Source organism: Colletotrichum phormii, assembly GCF_030913505.1.
Source record: "Colletotrichum phormii strain CBS 102054 chromosome Unknown BDP81scaffold_14, whole genome shotgun sequence".
NCBI classification, from domain to species: Eukaryota; Fungi; Ascomycota; class Sordariomycetes; order Glomerellales; family Glomerellaceae; genus Colletotrichum; species Colletotrichum phormii.
The window spans coordinates 816,085-835,324 of NW_026851456.1; the positions used below are offsets into that span (position 1 = coordinate 816,085).

The following is a 19,240-nucleotide window of genomic DNA, read 5'->3' on the forward strand; positions in this document are numbered from 1 at the left end:
TTCACTTGTGGCGGATCTAGAACTAGTCAAACATATCTTGGACGCCCGATAAATTCATACTCCTGAATTTATGAGCCACCCTAGTTCAATAGCAAATGAGTACTTCACAACCTCAGTTCTGATCTCTGCTTTCGAAGACATCATCCTCGTCACGCGGGGTCTTCTCTCGATACGAAACGAGGTTAGCGCAGGATTCCCCAAATACGAGCAGAGGTTAGACTCGAACGATCTCATACCCCACTGGACCACAGATCATCCAATCAGATTGATCAAACCAGCAGAGGCTTGTGGATCCAGTCCGGAGGCGACCGGGGTAGCTCGACGTCGATCGCGGGTGAATGAGCGCCTCATGACCGGAGGGGTTTCCGGAGTAGTGGGCTTCGTAAACTCCGGGAGGATCAAAAAGGGCGCGGGTTTCTTCATGCTGACGCATTTTATCTTCATTCTCCTGCGGCTCTGTTTCCTCTATTCGTATTCGCTGGCAGCCTCACATCACTTCTCATCTCGTTAGTGTTTGTTGGGGTCTCCTGCTTCGAGTCTCGACTTCGCTAGACCATCTGAACCGTATCATCGTGGACGCCAAGACATCGAGCTGACCAGTTGAGGCCATATACCGATTCCGCTACCGGCTAGTACTTATCTCAAGTCATCTCGGTCAAGTTATAGATATGCCCGCTTCGGAAACACCCCCGAGCGATGACGTGCGCAAGCGCAGGGCTCATAAGAAGTCTAGAAAGGGCTGTGGAAACTGCAAGCTGCGGCGAGTGAAAGTACGTATCATATTGAAGGATTCCAGCCATTTTGAGCATCCATCTGGCGCAGCTCCATGATTCTGGCCAAGCCTACGAGACTACCCCTATCATTCTTCGTCCAGTCATTCCTCATTGGGATTCTAGAGACAATCTCACCCAGTGCCTGTGACCGAGATAGCTGCCCAACTCTGGCTTCAACTATACCTACCGTTTACGATATCTAACAGTCAACATAGTGCGACGAGACTAAACCCCGATGCGTACAGTGCGTCTCCTACGGCGTGACATGCTCCTACGCTCCTACATCCGTGGCGACGGCCCTGTCGGTGGAGGTGGCGTTCAAAGTCGACCTCTCGTCATCTTCGCCTGCTCCCATACGCCCCCATGCTCAAGCTCAAGCTCAAGCTCGACCAAGGCCTGATCCCGCTTCTTCGTCCAGGAGTGCCGTTGTAGCTCCTCCTCCTCCATCAGCTCAAACTCTCTTTCCACCCCGTTACGTTCCTCCGCCGCTACCCACCACAGGATCCATGGAAAGCCCAGACGCAGCGTACCAGTTAACACCCACAGACGTCCGACTCCTCGAGCGCTTCCAAAAGAGAACGATTCTAAGCCTCGGGACGCCGAGAAGCAAATCAATCTACGAGAAAAAGACCTTGCCCATCGCATTCTGCGTAAGCCCCTGGCCCCCTCTCCTCTAGCCAACACATACTTCCTCCTACATCTACAGACTAACAACGCCCCTAAGCACCCCGTGGTAATGCACACAGTAATAGCAATGACCCACCTCCACGACCTCACCCTCCTAACCCCAACCTCCCCCCCTCCCCAAGCGACCCAAACAGCCCTAGCCTACCACTGGTACCGCGGCGTCTTCCTCCTCCACCGCAAACTCTCCGCCCCGATCCGCCCCTCCGAGCACGACGCCCTCTGGCTCGCCTCAGCCTTCATCAGCGTCGCCGCCTTCGCCAACGTAGCCTCCCTCGCCGCGCCCCGCGACGCCTGGCCCCTACGAAAAGGATGCCCCTCGGACCTAGACTGGCTGAAGCTAGGCGACGGGAAGAAGCAGGTGTGGAAGATGACGGATACGCCCCGCGCGCCGAGGGGCGTGTTTGCGGATGCGGCGAGCGAAATTTACGCGCACTTGATGAAGCCCGTCGAGGTACCGACCCCTTGTGTCAGTATCAACGGGGACGGGAACGAAGACGACGGAAAGATGATGGATGCGTGGAGTCCTCCCCCCCCAGAAGGCTTCGCGGAGCTGTTCAACCTCGTCGAGGACCCCACGCACGCGAACCCGTACTTCACGGCCGCCGCGTCCCTAGCCGCGTGCTGGCGGGTTTCTTCCCCCGCGGCGGCAGCGGATCCGGACTCGATTGAGCTTGTGAAGCCGTTCATGGGCTTCATCAGTAAGTTGGACCCGCGGTTCCGGCGGCTGCTAGAGGAGAAGGACGAGAGGGCGATGCTGCTGTTGGCGTATTGGTATGCGAGGGTGTGTGATCGGAAGCATTGGTGGATGTGGAGGCGGGCTGTGCTGGAGACGAGGGCGATTTGTGAATACTTGGAGGAGAAGTGGCGGGGGAGATGGGAGGTGAGGCTTGTTGAGTTTCCGCGGATGATGGCGGATCAGTGCGAGTTGTGATGCCTTCGTGGTGTTAGGCATCCCATATAACGAGGCGAATAGACTAAGTATGATCAGATGAGTAACGAGTACGGTCCGAATACAATGCGCGTTGGAAGTGCGGGAGGATTTAGATGCAAAGTATGATTGAATGAATGTACGAGACAGGTAGAAGCGTGCCTCCTCAGAAATGTACATCCTGGTATCGCTCGAACCCCAATGCTAGCTAGCTACAATATTCAAATCAACCCGCTGAACGCCCAATTATACAGGTACCAAGTGCAATCTCCTCACGCCCCGACCTTGACCTCCTGACTGTTGGCGGGCTTCTCGCCGTTCTCATCGTTCTTGGCGTTCGCTGCGCCATCTTCACCCGTCGCAGAGTCGCCATGCGGGTATAACGGCTTGCTGGGGTCGTAGCCAACTGACTTGACAATACCCAGGCCTTTGGTCCTGCCCTCTCGGAACAATAACCGGTCACCGGGAGCGAGATACTCGGGTCGCTGAACGAAGCGGAACGCAACCGTTGCTCTGTCGCCAGTCCGGATGTACGGGCGGTCGACGTCGATGATCGCGCACGTCTGCGAGACGGGGCCAACGTGCAGCATGGCCTGGTATTTCGTCTTGATGGTAGTCGCGTGAGAGAGAATCAAAACTAGAGATTGGTCAGCTTGAGTGTCGCATTCGGGCTTCAGTAATGTGGCTCACCTTCTGCTATGAACTCCCTGTGCACCTTGGGCGCCGGCTGTCCTTCAAGCTTGGGCAGAACAACCATGCCTTTTCTAACGTCCTTACGCCGGACTTTCTTCAAGGCGAAGGACGCCGACTGACCCGCAGAAGCAGCCGGTACCCCCAGTCGCTTGCGTTCGATGGATCGAATGCTGGTAGATGTGAACTGGCCCAAAGAGTCTGGACCTATGAGCACGTTGTCACCAGCGTGGATGACACCGGCCTTGATAATGCCGGAGACAACTGTACCGACGAAGGGGACCGAGAACGTGTCGTTGATGTGGAACTCAAATGGCGCCTCGGAATCATAGCGTCCGTGGTGCGGCAAGATGTTCAGGAATGTCCGGACCAAGTCGAGGTTCTCACCCGTGACGTTGGAAACCTGGAAGACGGGGCATATCCTCTGGCTGATGAACTGAGTGGCCGTGTTTATGCACTCCTCGCGGTCCTTGATGAAGATGGGTATCTTCCGCGCTCCTGGACTCTTCAAGATCTTGGTGATCTGGCTGATGGTCTGCTCAAGAATCTGGGGCGGGCAGATATCAATCTTGGTAATGACGACCATCACCGGTACGTTGAGAGCCAGGGCAATACCCAGGTGCTCTTTGCTCATGCCGACCAGACCATTGTTGGCCGCGACCATCAACAAGCAGTAGTTAGGGCTGCTCGACAGTAGACCAAAAACGGTCGTTCGCAGGTATTTTTCGTGGCCTGCCAAGTCAGTGAAGGTAATGACTTTGGCGCTGCGTTTTCCAATCTCTTCCCACGACAGTTTTCCTGGCAATCGTCAGTGAGTCACTCTGACGACAAGGGCCGAAACAGTGCCTACTCCCAGGGGTGTCGGAAACGACAACATCTCCTAGAGTATCGAAACCCAGGATCTCCATGCCGACAGAGCTGGTTCTGCCTGTCTCGATCTCGTGCTTGTGGCGGAAGAGGTTAACTCGCGCACGTCCTCTGCCGTCGTCGAGGTCGCCCTTCACCAGGACACCCAGAAGAGAACTCTTTCCAGCGTCGACTGTGATGTATGGGTTAGTCTATAATCACGGCCGTGCTGATGTTGCGAGAAGACCAGCTCGTCTAGCAAGTACATCATTGACAGGCGTAGAGAACACATACCGTTGCCAACCACAGCTATTCGGGTCTCAATGACATCCTCTACTGTTGCTGGTGTCTGGCGAATCATGATCTTGCCACTGCAATGGCTGTCTTTGCCAGACTGGGCGCTCGGGGCCTCAACATCGCCACCGACGTTCTTGGTGATGAGCGTTCGGCAGTCAGCTCGTATCCTCTTGGCCGCCTCCTTCAATCGGGTGTATGCCGCAGTCCATTGCTCTATTGAAAGTCCCATGGACTCGCCATTGTTCTCGAAACCAAGCTCGAACACGGTCTCTCCGTGGCCCTCTAATATCCTTTCCTGGAGCACTCCCTCCAACTTCTGAAGCGTGTCGTCATTGGTGCCTAGCAGGAGGTCCTTCAATCGAACGCTAGGAGTAGGCTCGGCTAGATCAAGGTTGTCGAAGAGCTCGTCGAGCTCAGCATGCTGGTGTTCGGGGGCTTCAGTGGCCTTGGAGACGTCGGCCGGCTTCGCACTCGGGTATCGCAATGCTTGCTGCTTCTCGACATACTCGGCAAAGTCGCTAAGGGCCTGGAGGGAAGTGGTCAGTGATGGTCGGGGCAAAGAGCCAGTCGAACTTGGTGGGGTTTCCATACAGCTTCGCCCTTACGCTTCTCGTGCGGTAATGACTTTATGTTCTTGCTAGTCATGGTGGGGTGATGGGAGCGGCTATATTCGTATCCTTAGGATCATTGATGCGTGTCAAGAGCGACACAATGGAGTTGTAGAAGAGTGCCTGATGGAATTGAATGATGGAGTGCGATGTAGCGTGTTAAGGCTGTATAGAGAGGGGCGAATTTTAATTCCGACAAAGTTGGCGTCGCGACGGGACAGAGAAAGGAGTCATCGATTGACTCGGAGCGGCGAAGTCTAACGGCAGTGACAGTCGGGGCCACTTCCACCTCCACACCACGCCCGGGTGACAGAATGCCCCGCTGCTTTACGTCTCGGCCGTTTATTCTTGGGCCATCTGTCCCCCCTGCCAGCCCGTAAAGTGTATCAAGGTTGTATGCAAGAGCCCTCACGGAAAGTGCCTGTAATACGAGGATCTCAAGTTAGAACAAGTTCTGACCTGCTGAGCTTCGAGCTGAGACACTCTATTTGGTCTCACCTTACATCCTGCATCATGCTCAAATTCTTGCAGATACAAGATGACCATGGTCGGAATCCATAGATGGATGAGTCTAAAGCAGCGTTGACATTATGAGTAACTCGGCGGGGCTTATCGATAAGAGCTTTGGCACGGGCCAGCGTCAACCTGTCGCTGGCACCTGGATGGTGGTGGATTGAGACGATTGCAGAATGCGGAGCCCCGCATTGTGTCTTGATTGAATGGCTGAACTGGGTATTGTTTCTTCAACCTTAGTGAACCCCATGGCTGGATACACTTATCACAAAGGCCGCGGCGAACAGAAGTGGAAGTTTGTGTGACTCAGACAGTCAATTGCTTGCTTATGAGTTGATCTGCGGCTGTACCTTGTTTGCTGCGCCTCTTGCCTGACCTGACCTGGTTGACTACGGCCACAAGGAGGGAGAAAGTGTCATTAAATCGATCGAAACGGCGCATCCAGAACTTGCACTGGCACGACTGAGAACAACAGGAAAGACAGATAATGCAGCATGAGCCAAAGTTTGCTCCACTGCTAGGAATTTCTATTTGAACTGCAAACGACGAGATTGAGTGTCTGGCTTTGATCGATAAATCTGCCCGGTTATTCCTCAGCTATGACGTTGAGAGCGGCCGAGTGCCCCTAGTTGCACCATCGTACCAATGTGCGAGATGTCCCAGGTTGTGGTGGCATAGTGTAGGTTCTGCAACAGACTAGGGGTGCTAACGTGGTCTCGGGATGAGGGTATATGGAAAGAGACCACATTGATGTTCGTGATGAAGAGTTACGCCTTTCCTACTCCGATGTCGCGGCGAGAGACGTCGACCCGCGTTGTCAGCGGTGCCCTGCTGTCGTCGGCTCGGGCGTACTTGGTGTTGACTCAAACCAAAGCCCCTTCATGGCAATGGTCGATGCGCGATCCCCCAATGGTTATGAGGACGTTTGTGGCGAGATGAGAACCACACTGTCACCTGCAACCCCGTCAGACGGTTGGCCAGTACCCAGGATAGACTGCAACTTACCACGAACGAAGAGCATTTCCGACTTTCTGCTGATAGTCTACGGTATGCAGTTAGCATTTGGTGAGACTTTGAGCTCATCCAGCTTTCTCACCTTCACTTCCTCATCCTCTTCATCCTCATCTACCACATAGATCGTCTCCTCGACCTCTCCCAGAACAAGGTTGCAATGGCTGTCGTATGCCTGTAATACGAGTTAGCAAGTCTCATTCGGCTCCAAGACACGCATCTCAACTCACGTGAAGTCTGCCCTTGAGCTCACGGTCACCCCTAAGCTTGACGAAAACTACTTCGTCGAGCAGGAGCTTGACAAGGTCAAGAGGCTCCTGCACGTGCGTGGTGTCTTCGCCGGCGTCTGCCATAATGGTATGAAGAGTGAAAGTTGGGTCGATGAAAAGGGAGCAGGGGGCTCTGTGATGGGATGGATAGGCGCGTTTCCTTGATGAAGACACAGCGGTTCAACTGGGATGGCCGAGAGACGGTGGTGGGGCCGGACACTGGAGGAATTATGCATTTTGCGCGGGCAATGCTCAACTGCGCGTCATTGGTCAAGACTTCCCGGAACCGGCAGAAGGAATGCTCCGGCTGCTCAGCCCACAATGAGATTGAACCGTGTCACGGCACACCGGAAGGTGGGCCAGGAATGGGTCTTGCCCCAGGTCTGCGTGGAGCTTCCCGTCCCTTGTCCAGGATGGCACGGTTAGAGGGGAAGGGAGCAGGGCACTAAAGCAGGCACTTGCAGCACTTGTGTTGTAACTTGGAGCGGGCGATTAGGTAGGCAAAGCAGGCCAGTAGGTACGGAGTACGGATACGCAGGATGAAGAGGAGGAGGAGGAGGCGGCAAGCAACGGCGGCTGCAGCAGCGGGAAACGGAAAGTTGGGGAAGCTGTCGGGGAAAACGCCTCGACCTGCGTAAGCTGTGTGCTTGGGGGAAACAGTGCTTTCCTCCATTGTCTTGCCGACGTGGTACCTCTCGCTTCGCCGTGAGGGGACAGCTTTTGTGTTTGTCTTTCTCACTCGACACATCTCACGCGAGCAAGACGCTTGTCCAGCCACGTCTTCAAAGAATCTCAACGTCCACTTGGCCGTGCCACTGGCTTCGAACTACATGAGATGATTCGATACAGACCTCGCAACCTTCCATCATGATACCAGCTATGGAGGCCAATGGCTTTCGACAGCTGCTGTCACCCCCTCGCGGCACCCCCTCGAAAATCTTGGCTACTCGACTGCGAAGATGTTACGGGCATCACTCCCCTTTTCCCATGACAACAGCTTCCGCGAGAACCCTAATCCCACGAAACGGGTTGGACCTTTCAGCAAGATGCATTTCCCAGTCGCATAAGCTCAGCTTCGACACCTCGACCCCTGCGATAGAGTCGCGTCCAGATTATTCATCTCCCGACGCACATCTCGCGGATTTGCTACGGGCGGTCCAGTCGCAGGATACAACCCAGATATTGGAGAGTGTCAAAGGCCTAGCACGTCACCCACGGGCCATTGAGGCGGCAGACACGTTGCAAAAGCTATCACCGACTACATTTTCGGAAATTGTGCGCTCTCTGGACCCCTCTCGCGTCGGCCCTCGCAGCGATGCGACTCACGGTCTGCGAATCGAGAATGGACTTGGCCAGTACAGCTCTCTTGCTTCGGTTGCCGATCGATTTGGTGTTCCCAAAATCTACAAAGATACCTTCCAGTCATTGCGTACTCTATTCGGTCTAAGATCCCATCATGGCAATGAGCCCTCTCGACTCGACTATGTCGTTCTCCTCAGATGCGCCGGTGCTGCATCCGACGTCCAGGCTGCAAAAGAACTTTGGTATATGACCAAGGGGGAGGATAATGGCCATCACAGGAATGGCCAGGACTATACCGAATACTTCAAGACTCGATTTCTCACAGATCCAGCCTATTCGCACAATGATAAGGCCAGACTTCGAGTGCGACCCCGTAATTTACATGGCCGTAGGAAGAAGTTCAAAGACACCCGGATCTTATGGCCCCTCGAAAAACTGAGGCTCAACCGCTTTGCCAACGGGAGGTTCACCTACGGCCGTGCTAGTTGGGAGCCAACTCATGACTTACATCGCCTCCTCAGCTTGCCCGCGCCTGTGGAACGACTGAATGCTTCCACCCGCAAAAAGCACAAAGTAGTGGACGAAGAGTTCTACTGTGCGTACCTAGTCGCCTGCGCACGCGCAGGCTCTGTCAGGGAGATGACTCGAATTCTCTATAAAGTATGGGGCATCTTGACTACGGACAGAGATCATCGAGCAGCATCAATCGTCAGTGCCAAGAGGGCGGACAGTATCAGGCGAACACCGACTCCAACACAGCCTTTGATCGACGCTATCGTGCAGTCTTTCGGTTGCACTGGCCATGTCATTATAGCCAAAAAGCTGATCGAGTATATCTCTACAGAATGGGGGATCCCCATATCGCCAAATACCTGGTCCTCACTCCTTGAGTGGACCTACTTGATGTCTTCCAGACCGGTCGTTCAAGAGTATAAGGCTATTGGCGACAAAAACAGGGTCGTCCGTGCGAACGACGTGTTGGCTGTATGGGACGCCATGACGGTCAAACCCCACCTTGGTTCTCGTGACGTTGACCTTTACACTAGGACGCTGGTTGCTTCTGGCAGGCTAAATGAAGCATGGGACTCCTTAAGGCGTACCTGCGCCGACTACGACTTACTATGCAAAGATGTCGAAGCAGCTCTATTTGAGACCCTTTTCCCATCGCCACCGCCAGCTTCAATTTCTCGACACCATCGGCTAAAAGCTCAGCAACACATGTCCTGGTACTCCATCCAACGCCTGTGCCAGCAATGGTTGCGAGAGGCCAGCGTTCGCTTAAGCCGCGAGCCCTCGCTGGGATCCCAGATCATTCCTGACTTTGTCAACGATTTCCGCCGTTTTCTCCCTGATCCAATAACGTACTCGACGTATGGAGGGACTGTAAGGATCTTGAACCAAGACATCGCCGCGCCCAGGGTCAGATATGTGAAGCAGATTATCCGCTCTGAGCCAACCCGGAGACTTGCTCCCGATCCAAGCCGGCCAAAGTTTTCTAAACCAGAGGGCGCTGGGGAGGACGCAGAGTCTGTACCTATCGTAACTGAGTCGGGCGACCCGGTGTATGAAAGCATGGCAATTACCCTCAGACGATCAACTCGGCGAATGGTCCGGCAACGAAGGGAGGTCAGATTTGGAGAGCAAGAGAGGCGTCTACGATTTCTTGGCAAGGCGGCCACTCAGGGGGCCGTGAACGAAAAAGAGGCCTTTGGTACTGGCGAAGCTCTGAAATCGCCATCGTTGCCACAGGCCGGCGTCATGTATCGAAAGAGGGTTTTGAAGGCCTTGATATGGTAGATGGTGGCACATTATATGTCTTGTGGAGAAGATCTGCTGGTGCGGTAGGCTGCCAGAGTGCTCCAGTAAATAGTCGAATGGATTGACAATATCAAGTTACTTCATGCTTATGGCAAAGGTATCCCGATGTGAGGTTACTGCAATATTGTTATAAATGGGGGCTGATGAAGAGTCGGAGACGAACTCGATTCTCATCCTACGGCGTACGTGATATTCATTCTGAAACTGCAACGCTGATGATTTTGTACCTGGGGTGTATATGGTGGTATCTACCCAAAACACATGGAGCCCATGCAAAAACGCCTGCTCATGATGAAGTAGAGTGACTGGGGGAATATGAGATGCTAGTTATGCCTTTCTTTTTCAATCCACGCTTTACCATCAACTCCTTTTCCTTCTTTTTTCAGCTTCTCACTCACGCCTTGGTCTCCTCTTCGGCCTCGACCTTTTCCAGTCGCAAGTCGTTGAGAACCATGTACCTACTCAACGAGATCCAGCCGTAGCGGAACCATACCATCTGGCTCTTATGCGCCGTGGTCATTGCACTCCACGCCGTAGCCCAACCGCCCTTGGCGCCTAGCTCGCTGAGGAACACGAGCGCCGTGGGGTGGTAGTTGTCGTCTTCCTCGTCCTCGTCGTCGCTGTCGTCGTCCTCCTTCTTTGGCTTCTTGGGTGGTTTCGGGGGGTTGCTGCCGGCCGTGGTGGCCCAGGAGAAGAGCGTGGGGATGGCGTCGAGGAAGTTGGTGTACTTGCGCGCAAAGGGGACCGAGGTCAGGGTGTAGAGGTCGACGGGGGAAGTCCAGCGCGGGTCGGAGAGGGCGGCGATGAAGGCACGGGCGCCGTGGTATAGAGAGATGTGGTTCGGATGGGAGGAGACGCCGGTCGAGTCAAACGTGATGAGGACGTCAATGTTGGCGTCGGGCTCCTCACTGGCAGCGCGCTGGCGGGCGAGCTGCGGAGCAAAGGCGCGGCCGAGGAGGGTAGAAATCTTGGTCTTGTCCCATACGTTGGTCATGGAGTCTTGAAAGTCGCTGGAGGTCCCAGGAGGCGGTCAGATTAGCTCGTCCAGGGTCTGGAGTGGAGTTGAGGGGCAGTGGGTTAGGAGGGGGAATTGCTCACGGGCTGTCAATGACGAAGAAATCGTCCTCCTTCTGCAGACCGAGCTTCATGCCGCTCTTGATTAACTCCTTCTTGCGAGTCTCACCCAAGCCGTCGGCGTTGCCTATACAGTTGCCCCTCTAGTCAGCCATGGCGTCCTTTTGCCCTTTCGGCAGTATCCCCAGGAAGGTTTCTAACCTGAGCTCAAACACAGAATCTTGACGTGATTGCCCGTATCTGGTTTGGTGAGGGCCAACACGGTTGGCGCAAAGAACATGGCCTCATCATCCGGGTGCGCAATCAAGAGGCAGATGCGTTTGTTCTCCAATGTTGGGAGTCGCGGCGTAATCAGCGGGACCAGGTATATATACAATGCTGGTGCAATAGCCGCCAGCAAAGGGCCGAGGAGCATTATCCAACCCATTGTCAACTACAAGTGGCGCAATTTCCAACACCGGGCAGCTCTGGTATGCGATCTCGTTTCGTCGGTGAGGAGGTTTCGAGTTCCCCAAGGTGGGGTCTTTTTCGAGAGGAGTGTTTCGAGAATGCGGTGTGGCGTGTATCGGCGATTCGCAGCCTCGCGCAGAAGGATGACGGGTCCGGGGAGGTCGCAAAGGGTGTATGCTGAAGAGGAAGAGTTCCCAGAGGAACCTGAGAGAGTCGCAAAGCAGCACTGGATGCAAGATGGAGGTCACGAGGCAAGCGGCATCGTGGGATAGAGAGTAGGAGAAGCGTGAGATGCCACCTTTCGATTTGGGGGACCCTGGTCTAATCTCGGAGGAGCTTCTTAGCGACAACGGGTGGTGTTGGTGGCTGTCAATGGTGGTGTGGGTGGTCGCAAATAGCGGGAGACGATCGGCTGGGAAATTGGATGAGCTGGGGCCCGGAGGATTCGGTGCCTCAGTCACTTGGTCGGAACTGGCGCGTTGCGGTGCGGTGCGCTGCCATCTGCGCCGTCGGTGTGTGTCGCACCCATTTCCCTTCCCGAAAATGCAGGCGGTGACAGATCGCGGAACGGGGTACCTGACAACACTAAATCCGCCCTGAGGGGCGAGTGACGCCTGGCAATTGGCTGCCCGGAGCAGTGTGTCATGCGACAGGGCATGGGTTCGTTTGGTCACTGGACCAATGACCTGCAGGGGCCAGGGAGCTCTGTACCTTTATTTTTACAGGTGCAGAGCTTCCCTGACAGCTGGTGAGGTGAGCTGGAGCTATGAGCTGACGGCGGGACAAGGAACTGTCAAACTGTAAACTGTGTCTTTGTCAGCCAAAGCACCTCGGCACGCGACCAGACGAACACATCCGACGACAACATACCTTGCAGCTGTCACTTAGCTGCATCTCACAGACGGAGGGATCACTGTAGTGGTATTGCCGAAGCTCGAGGCGACCTTTAGCAGATCGGCGAAGAACGGCGAGGGGAAATCTCAACCACCGGCTCACCGAGTGTTCGTTACCACCTCAGTCAATACTCAAACATGGCCAAAAAGGGGACCAAGGAAAAGAGGGCGAAGGACCCCAAAGGCATCCCCCTTGCCCAACCTGATCGTTCGGCTCCCAGCGAAGCCACTTTGCTGCAGATGGCTCAGGACAGAGGTCTTTTCAAACAGGCCGACAAAGACCCGAGGAATAAGAATCTGCCCAAGGGTGCCGTCCGAATTGACAGGCCGGGTGCCGAGGATAGTGACGATGAGGAAGACGACGAAGAGGTCTTGTTGTCTCCCTTGATGGACCGTATAATGGACACACTGCTCTGGACCGTAAGCCTCGCCATGGTGCACGGCACCTTTGACGTGCTCGTCCAGAACCAGTACGCCAAGGAGATCGAATGGTCCAACGTTGTCAGCCGTACGCTCATTGCGTTGATGGGTGAGTCTCAAGTCGATCCCCTCACCTCTGCTCTTTTGCTGATGATGACGGTGGGCGATAGTGCTTTTCTTCCTTTTCTACAATCTTCATGCTTTCCCATCCAGCCCAAATCTTGTCCCGGGACTGCCGGCTCGTTACCAGCATCCCATCCGACAGGCTATCTTCTTCGTGGCCGGAGTGTGGGCTGGATGCCATCTGATCTACATTACCAATAAGTTCAGTTATCTGTACATCATGAAGCAGGCGCCGACTTTGGGATGTGTATGGATTTGGTCGATTTTGGAGCTTGACCTCCCTGTGGCCGTGGCCAGTTTGGCAGTGGCAGGTGCTTATTTACTGCAAGGAGGGTACGCCATTAAATAGGTGGTTCGCGACTCTTTATTTGGACTTCGACCGCTTCGTGGACTGCGAACTGGCCCGCCGGCGGTGCCCTCGATTCGTCAGCTCGCTTGGAACCTATTGCGAGGGACTGGATAATCGGCGCGACTTAAGAGGATCGGTCATAGACGAATCGGGATCCTGGCTGAGCCGACTCCGATACATCAAACGATAGACGAGGTCCTCCAGCCGATGGATCTGAGCTCTCTGCTCAGCAATCTGGTTCTCCATACGAATAAAGCTTTCTTCGGACTTGGCCTCCGTCCACGTGGTTCTCGATTCCAAGTCTCGAATTCGACTGCGATAATTCGTCAGTAATAGCGACCGACAGCCAGTCAGCATTAGGAGGCTTACGAAGATATCATGCTCATTTGCGTAAATTGCACACGTGCCGTCAATGCTTCTCGCTGGCGAACCAGCTCTAATGTTTTGGTCCGGACTGGCAGCCAAGCCATGGCGACATTGGTTGTAAAGCTCCAACTCTTGGGCACGAGGGTCCATTTGCCCTGATTCTCGGCATCTTGGCCCGCAGCTTTCGTCTCGGCCTCGGCCAGCAGTTCCAGGATACGCTTCTCCAGCTTAATCAAGTCGTCCATCACGAAGGCGTACATCTGATATTCAGGTTGGCGAGAATGGAGACCTCCTGATCTTTCACCGGCTGTACGGACAAGGTCCGATAGCCACGTGGATTCCGTTTTAAACCAGGACAGCGAGGCCTTGACTCGGAAGTACTCGTCATCGCTGTTGCGCAGATACGTGATTCTGACATATACTGCTGCGATGATTGCGACGACGAAGGTGAGAATTCCAGCGACATTGGCCGCGATGGACAGAGGACTGTCCTGTTGTGACGTCTGATCCATGGGAATGGTCCAGAGGATGTTGATTGCGGCTGTGTCAGGCGACACCAAGTTTGCGAGAGAATGATGACAAGGCTCGCAGTCAACGTTCGACTTTTCCCCCTGGGCCCAAGCTGTCAGCTGACAGAAGTCGAAGCAGAGCTGGACGGGAAGAGTCCGAAGGGAGCTTTGGAAGGAGCTTTGAAGAGAACTTCCCGACTGGAAGGTACCTACCCCTGGGCCCTGGTGCACCCGCCGCTAAGATTTTAGCGCCGTTCTTAGCTTCCCGTAGTGGGGCCGTATTTCACGTTGCTCCGGCCCCACGTGATCTTGAATTATCGACGACAGACTCACGATGTTGCGTCCAAGGTCCTTCGATTGCCCAGAATGATGAGAGTTCTACATTATGATTGCATTTCTGTGTCATTAGTTTACTCTCACCTGGCTACTGTCTCTAGATTTGACGATGCCAGCCACTTCATAGACGAATGGCTAAGCCGGACCTCGGAACCGGAGTTTCTCATATTAGTATTCGTAGCATCAAACAATGGCGGAACACGACTCCAAACATTCAACCATTTGAGTCATATCGTACAATGGCTCAATTTCTTGACTCGCTGGCAGGGCGCAGAGCCTGTGATGCTCCCGGTGTGTTTAATTTCGCCCACCGGGTCAATGGTTCTGCGGGATATCGGAGAAAGCTACCACGCGGAAAGAGCCAGGCCCTTATTATATTTGAGCTGCCCCTTCCTAGTTTTAGTCTCAAAACCTCTTGACTACTATAATTATTCTCACCGCCCTGGATTGCCCTATTACGGACGAAGGGCACACACTCGCTGCCTTACTCTCCCTCCCACCTATCTATCGGAATTCTTTTCCTCCCACCTCCCACCTTTTCTCTTCTTCCTCCAACCCACCTTTCGATTCTCCAATCTCAGCTACCACAACCATCCAACTCATCCACGAAGGTATTGACACTCTCCCCTACCTATAAAGAGCTTCATTTCTAACTATTCTAGCATCACCACAATGTCTTCGCCCTACACCATCCCCTATAAGGCCACCACCTCGGCCTTTGTTCCGGGCGCCGCCGCCCACCCCCCAGCGCCCCAAGACTACGCTGCGATGAATATGCGGACGGTACGGCAACCGGCGGTCACTGGGCAGCCTGTCGCTGCTGACACTAGTCGCAGCAATGGTCCGGTGGTCGTTGGTGGCGCCCCTCGGGACGCCATCCCGGCGAGGTTCTCGTCGGCGGTTGCGGCCGCTGCTGGCGGTGGCATTGCCATCGCCACCCTGGGTGGCCTCCAGGGTGTTAGTGGCCCAGCTTCGGCTGGTGCTGCTAACAGCAGTGGCCAGAGTGGCCAAGTTGGTGAAGTTGTGCACACCAGCACTGTGAGTCTCCTTTTATCTTCTTCTTTCAGTCCCCCAATCAGTAATTTAATGTGAGAAGGATCACCATTGCTCCTTCCTCCTCAAATCTTGAGTTCATCTCATATTACTGATCTTGGTTTACTGATTGTGTCCCACCGATGGGCTCACCAATATCTATATAAAGCCCCCTTCTCAACCCTTTGATTCTAACTTCTTTCTTCTACAGACCACCACCACCACTCCTTTCGGCACCGACGGCTGTCACGAAATGGAGCAGCAGCTTCAGGCCATTCAGGCCGAGAATGCTCAGCTCAAGGCAGAGAAGCAGCAGCTCAGAGACAACCTGGACAAAATGGGGGATGCCATCAGCACCGCCGGTCTCGCCTTTGAGGAAAACGTTAGACTACGAGACGATATCCTGCGCTTGAATAAGGCACTTCAACATACTGCAACCCAGAGCGAGAACCTGTTCCGGCAGGTCTCGGATTTCCAAGATGTGGCTCTGGTTTTGAACCGGGATCGAGACAGGCTTCAGATCAAGAACCGCCTTCTCCGAGCCGAGCTTCGCCATACTATCAAGACACTCCTTGGTCTCGATAGTGAAAACTTGAAGCTGAAGGGCAAGGTTCAAGATGCCACGATGAGTGTCCAGATCCTCATTGATGTGCTCGCTGCTTTCTACAACAAAACCATCGACAACGTTCCCGAGATCCTGTCCACCCTTTCAGAGCGTGTGAAGAAGACAGTCGATCATGTATACGAGGAGTGGAAGGAGGAGCAGTACCTGCAGATGCTTGACCCATATCAGGCTATGCAGATCTCGCCATATGACCTGGTCCCTGGACACACCCCGGTTCCTTCTCATGGTGGTATTGAGTTCATCCCCCTTGATGGCGACGAGGAACTTGACGGTGAAGAGGAATCTCAGAGCACGGATGAGACCCAGCACGATGACAATCAGAACGGCATCCCTGGTCCTCCCACAGCCATGCCCACCGGACAGCCGCAACAGCAGCAGCCCCTACAGCAGCAAGCCCTACCTCACATCCCCAACCACAACACGGCTATTCCTCACGCCAACATTTACCTGCCGGGCCAGGCCAGCGTCTTCAGACTGATCATCGACTCCCCCGGTCAGCCGTCATACGAGCATCGCATACTTGGTGTCGAGAGTCCTCACACGCCTACCACTGGTGGCCCTGCCCCTCCCAGTGGCGGTACTATCAACCTCTCTGACAACCTCTACGATCCCGATACTCCCACCCATACTGGTACGACTAACACCGTCAACGATCATGAGGATCCCCAGACTCCCAATAATGGCGGTACGACTATCACCAACGTTGACCCCGAGAATCACGAGGATTCTCAGACCCCCCAAACCCCGACTCCCCTTCGGCACCATGGAGTGAGTGTTCTCGGGACACCAGATGCTTGAGTGTGGGCATGGAGCTGAGTCTTTTGGGCATCTTACAATCAAGTAAGTCCTCAACACCAACGTCTTTGATGCTTGGCTTCTTTTACTAATTGATTATCTTAGGCAAGAGCAATCGCGATTCTCATGAGCGCAACGATTATAGCCACTCATGCCTCTACACACTTTGCGATAAGGTACTACGACGAGTCAAGAGAGTTTTTCTAGTGCATTGGACTTCACAGCAGTTCAGTTTTAGGCGTCTTTGAGTAGCTGCTTATTCCTGGATCGCCGCTAGACTTCAAAGGATATTCTGGACTTCTTTGGAGCCTTGGTACCGACTGATTTTGGTCAACCTTGCTTCTGGCCTTTCCGCAATCACTGCTCTTTAGTCACGACTTGGCGACAATAACTCAGTTGGTATAACGACGCTCCTTTCTCTTGGTACGGCATTCGACTTTCGCCTTTCGGCACTAATACTTCTTTCTTCATCGGTTACGGCATTTCTTCTTTCTCTCTATCTCTCTCATGAGACCTGCACTTTAATACACATCGCTAGCATGTGAGCAGTAGTGCATTGGTCTCTTGCAAGGGAAGCATGGTTTTCTTTCTACCCTCGCCATAATGACAGCCTAGTTTGTCACCTTTCGGCAGGGTTTGGTTTGGGATGGCATCGGGACAAGTGGTTATGGTCTCGGACAGCATTGGTACTCAGGACACAGAATGGAATTACTGGGGAAAAGGGCATTGGAGTTGCGGCTACTACTTGAGGTGGACATGCAAGGCTAGAGGATAGCAAGCAGGGCTAGCATACAGCAATCAGATGCCCATATCCCATTAATGAAGTCGTCGAACCAGAGTGAATGTGTGACATGACGATAGCACCATAACTTGTTCTATCGCTTGTCGGAGCAGTGAATCTGCTGATGGTGTTGCTTCCTATAAAAGCCAGTTTCTCCTCCCCTAGAATGTCTCGCACAACCAAATCCTCAAGAACATCACAGATCACTTGGTAGAATTACTTCACTGACAATTATACTACATGAACGAACCCCCACAACTCACCGAGCGAGAGGGCAGCCCCTCATCGGGCCGACTACGAACAGTTAGGCGAGCTCGCAACTCGCCCCACGACGTCTCCTGCGGCGAAGAGTGCCTAGTATACCCACAAGGTAAGAAAGACCACACTCCCACTGGAATCATGGGCAGAGTCGCGCGGTACCTGGAGCTGGACCTTGAAAGCCGACCCTCGAGAGATGACGTCTGGATGGAGAGGGAGGGGAGGAAGAGGCGTCGTGGCGGGAGACATCGGCGCTGCCCGCGGCCGAATCAGTTTCATCCTGGAGAAGGGGGAGTTGTGGAGGAGGAGGAGACTATGGAGGGAGAGTTGGTTGAGCCTGTTGCGCGTGAGCCTGGTGGCGGGGAGCAGGGCAGAGTGTATCCTCCTGCTGCTCCTGTGTGCGGTGGAGAGGAGAGACCTGCTAATCGGGTGGCTGCGGTTTGGGGAGGTTTCAATAATCCGGCTGCTGCAGCTGTTACTGAGGAGGTGATTCAGGTGCCCTTGTGTCCTGGTGAAGTGCGACCGAGGCTACTTGGTGCTGCTGAGGTTCCTCGGGGTGAAGGAGCTGATCTGCCTCGGGACTGGAGAAGAGGTTCCCGTCGAGTCGCAACTAGTGGACAGTGGGAGTAAAGGCACATCCTCTCAAGTAAAGAAAAAAGTAACAGTAACATCGTCGTTAGGGCATGAAGATAAGCTCGTCTTCTTGGAGACTTTTCACGAGCCTGTGGTTCTTGGGAATCCTCAAGTAGGCGAAGTGGAGTAAGAGACACCATGATGAGGTTGACGCAGGGTCTAGAGTGAATGTTGGAAGATTCAACGGCAAGGATTGAGTATCCTGGAGCTAAGAATAGTAGTGTAGGGAAATGTTCTCATAGGTTTTCGACCGAGGAGGGCGTTATGAGCAGATTGACATTCGATCTGAGTAGCGAAATGACTTACAGTCTATCACGACACAGCTGACAACAAGACTACCACAGGATTTCAGTCTCCTTTTCCTTGAAAGTTCCCTCTCCTGAATCTCCAGCGTGAATGTCTGTCTGCCTGAAGGCGCCCTTGTTGTTTGCCTGCATGTCAGTGCCACCCATGCGAAGGAGATCTCGTGAAACAACAAACTTCAATTAACGTCCAGTATTGTTCAAACACGAGTGCTCTAATGCCAAATAGCTCTCTCAAAACATGACTGCCCTGAAACATCGATCGTCCAAGACCATTGAGGTAGAATTCCAACATTACGAGACTGCAAGTAGAACACCCACCATGATTGACTCAACGCAATCGCGACTTTGACGCCTACCAGGCACCTACCCTAGTGGCGGCATCCCCAAATGATTTAGACAATCGGAAAGTCGTGATAAGGGAGTCTGTTTCACGTCCCAGGCACCAGCGCCGAATCTGCCTTCAAGTCAACCCGCAAGGCGGCCATCGTCAGCCGCAAGACTGGAACCGAACACCAAAAAACCCCCCACAAAACAAGCTTCATTCCGCAT

At 53.9% G+C, this 19,240-nt stretch overlaps 9 protein-coding genes across 9 annotated transcripts; 5 read left to right on the top strand and 4 right to left on the bottom strand.

The window, feature by feature from the left end:
- Positions 1-381: 381 nt before the first annotated feature.
- Positions 382-2,526, top strand: BDP81DRAFT_53220 (uncharacterized protein). The gene is made up of 3 exons (XM_060595952.1): positions 382-770; positions 989-1,423; positions 1,498-2,526. Exons 1-3 carry the CDS (start codon positions 669-671, stop codon positions 2,389-2,391), a joined length of 1,431 nt encoding a protein of 476 aa, XP_060443401.1. The 5' UTR covers positions 382-668; the 3' UTR covers positions 2,392-2,526.
- BDP81DRAFT_53231 (elongation factor Tu GTP binding domain-containing protein) lies at positions 2,526-5,045 on the bottom strand. Its single transcript, XM_060595953.1, has 5 exons — positions 4,813-5,045; positions 4,219-4,747; positions 3,929-4,117; positions 3,079-3,876; positions 2,526-3,025 (listed from the first exon to the last, which is right to left on the bottom strand). Exons 1-5 carry the CDS (start codon positions 4,864-4,866, stop codon positions 2,661-2,663), a joined length of 1,935 nt encoding a protein of 644 aa, XP_060443402.1. The 5' UTR covers positions 4,867-5,045; the 3' UTR covers positions 2,526-2,660.
- A 1,210-nt stretch (positions 5,046-6,255) lies between these two features.
- On the bottom strand, positions 6,256-6,706 carry BDP81DRAFT_396048 (uncharacterized protein; the record flags this gene model as incomplete). Its single annotated transcript, XM_060588140.1, has 4 exons — positions 6,256-6,296; positions 6,348-6,384; positions 6,439-6,528; positions 6,584-6,706. 4 exons carry the CDS (start codon positions 6,704-6,706, stop codon positions 6,256-6,258), a joined length of 291 nt encoding a protein of 96 aa, XP_060443403.1.
- Positions 6,707-7,609: 903 nt separating this feature from the next.
- Positions 7,610-9,721, top strand: BDP81DRAFT_396049 (uncharacterized protein; the record flags this gene model as incomplete). Its single annotated transcript, XM_060588141.1, has 1 exon — positions 7,610-9,721. The coding sequence occupies one exon, from the start codon at positions 7,610-7,612 to the stop codon at positions 9,719-9,721; it is 2,112 nt and encodes a 703-aa protein (XP_060443404.1).
- Positions 9,722-10,136: 415 nt separating this feature from the next.
- BDP81DRAFT_323748 (GlcNAc-PI de-N-acetylase) lies at positions 10,137-11,231 on the bottom strand (the record flags this gene model as incomplete). Its single annotated transcript, XM_060584823.1, has 3 exons — positions 10,137-10,752; positions 10,841-10,943; positions 11,018-11,231. The coding sequence occupies 3 exons, from the start codon at positions 11,229-11,231 to the stop codon at positions 10,137-10,139; spliced, it is 933 nt and encodes a 310-aa protein (XP_060443405.1).
- Positions 11,232-12,297: 1,066 nt separating this feature from the next.
- Positions 12,298-13,051, top strand: BDP81DRAFT_324240 (uncharacterized protein; the record flags this gene model as incomplete). The annotated part of the gene is made up of 2 exons (XM_060584866.1): positions 12,298-12,688; positions 12,750-13,051. The coding sequence occupies 2 exons, from the start codon at positions 12,298-12,300 to the stop codon at positions 13,049-13,051; spliced, it is 693 nt and encodes a 230-aa protein (XP_060443406.1).
- A 93-nt stretch (positions 13,052-13,144) lies between these two features.
- On the bottom strand, positions 13,145-13,929 carry BDP81DRAFT_396052 (uncharacterized protein; the record flags this gene model as incomplete). Its single annotated transcript, XM_060588142.1, has 2 exons — positions 13,145-13,364; positions 13,421-13,929. 2 exons carry the CDS (start codon positions 13,927-13,929, stop codon positions 13,145-13,147), a joined length of 729 nt encoding a protein of 242 aa, XP_060443407.1.
- Positions 13,930-14,934: 1,005 nt separating this feature from the next.
- On the top strand, positions 14,935-16,717 carry BDP81DRAFT_396053 (uncharacterized protein; the record flags this gene model as incomplete). The annotated part of the gene is made up of 2 exons (XM_060588143.1): positions 14,935-15,300; positions 15,506-16,717. The coding sequence occupies 2 exons, from the start codon at positions 14,935-14,937 to the stop codon at positions 16,715-16,717; spliced, it is 1,578 nt and encodes a 525-aa protein (XP_060443408.1).
- A 1,018-nt stretch (positions 16,718-17,735) lies between these two features.
- BDP81DRAFT_492977 (uncharacterized protein) lies at positions 17,736-18,383 on the top strand (the record flags this gene model as incomplete). Its single annotated transcript, XM_060595342.1, has 1 exon — positions 17,736-18,383. The coding sequence occupies one exon, from the start codon at positions 17,736-17,738 to the stop codon at positions 18,381-18,383; it is 648 nt and encodes a 215-aa protein (XP_060443409.1).
- Positions 18,384-19,240: the final 857 nt, after the last annotated feature.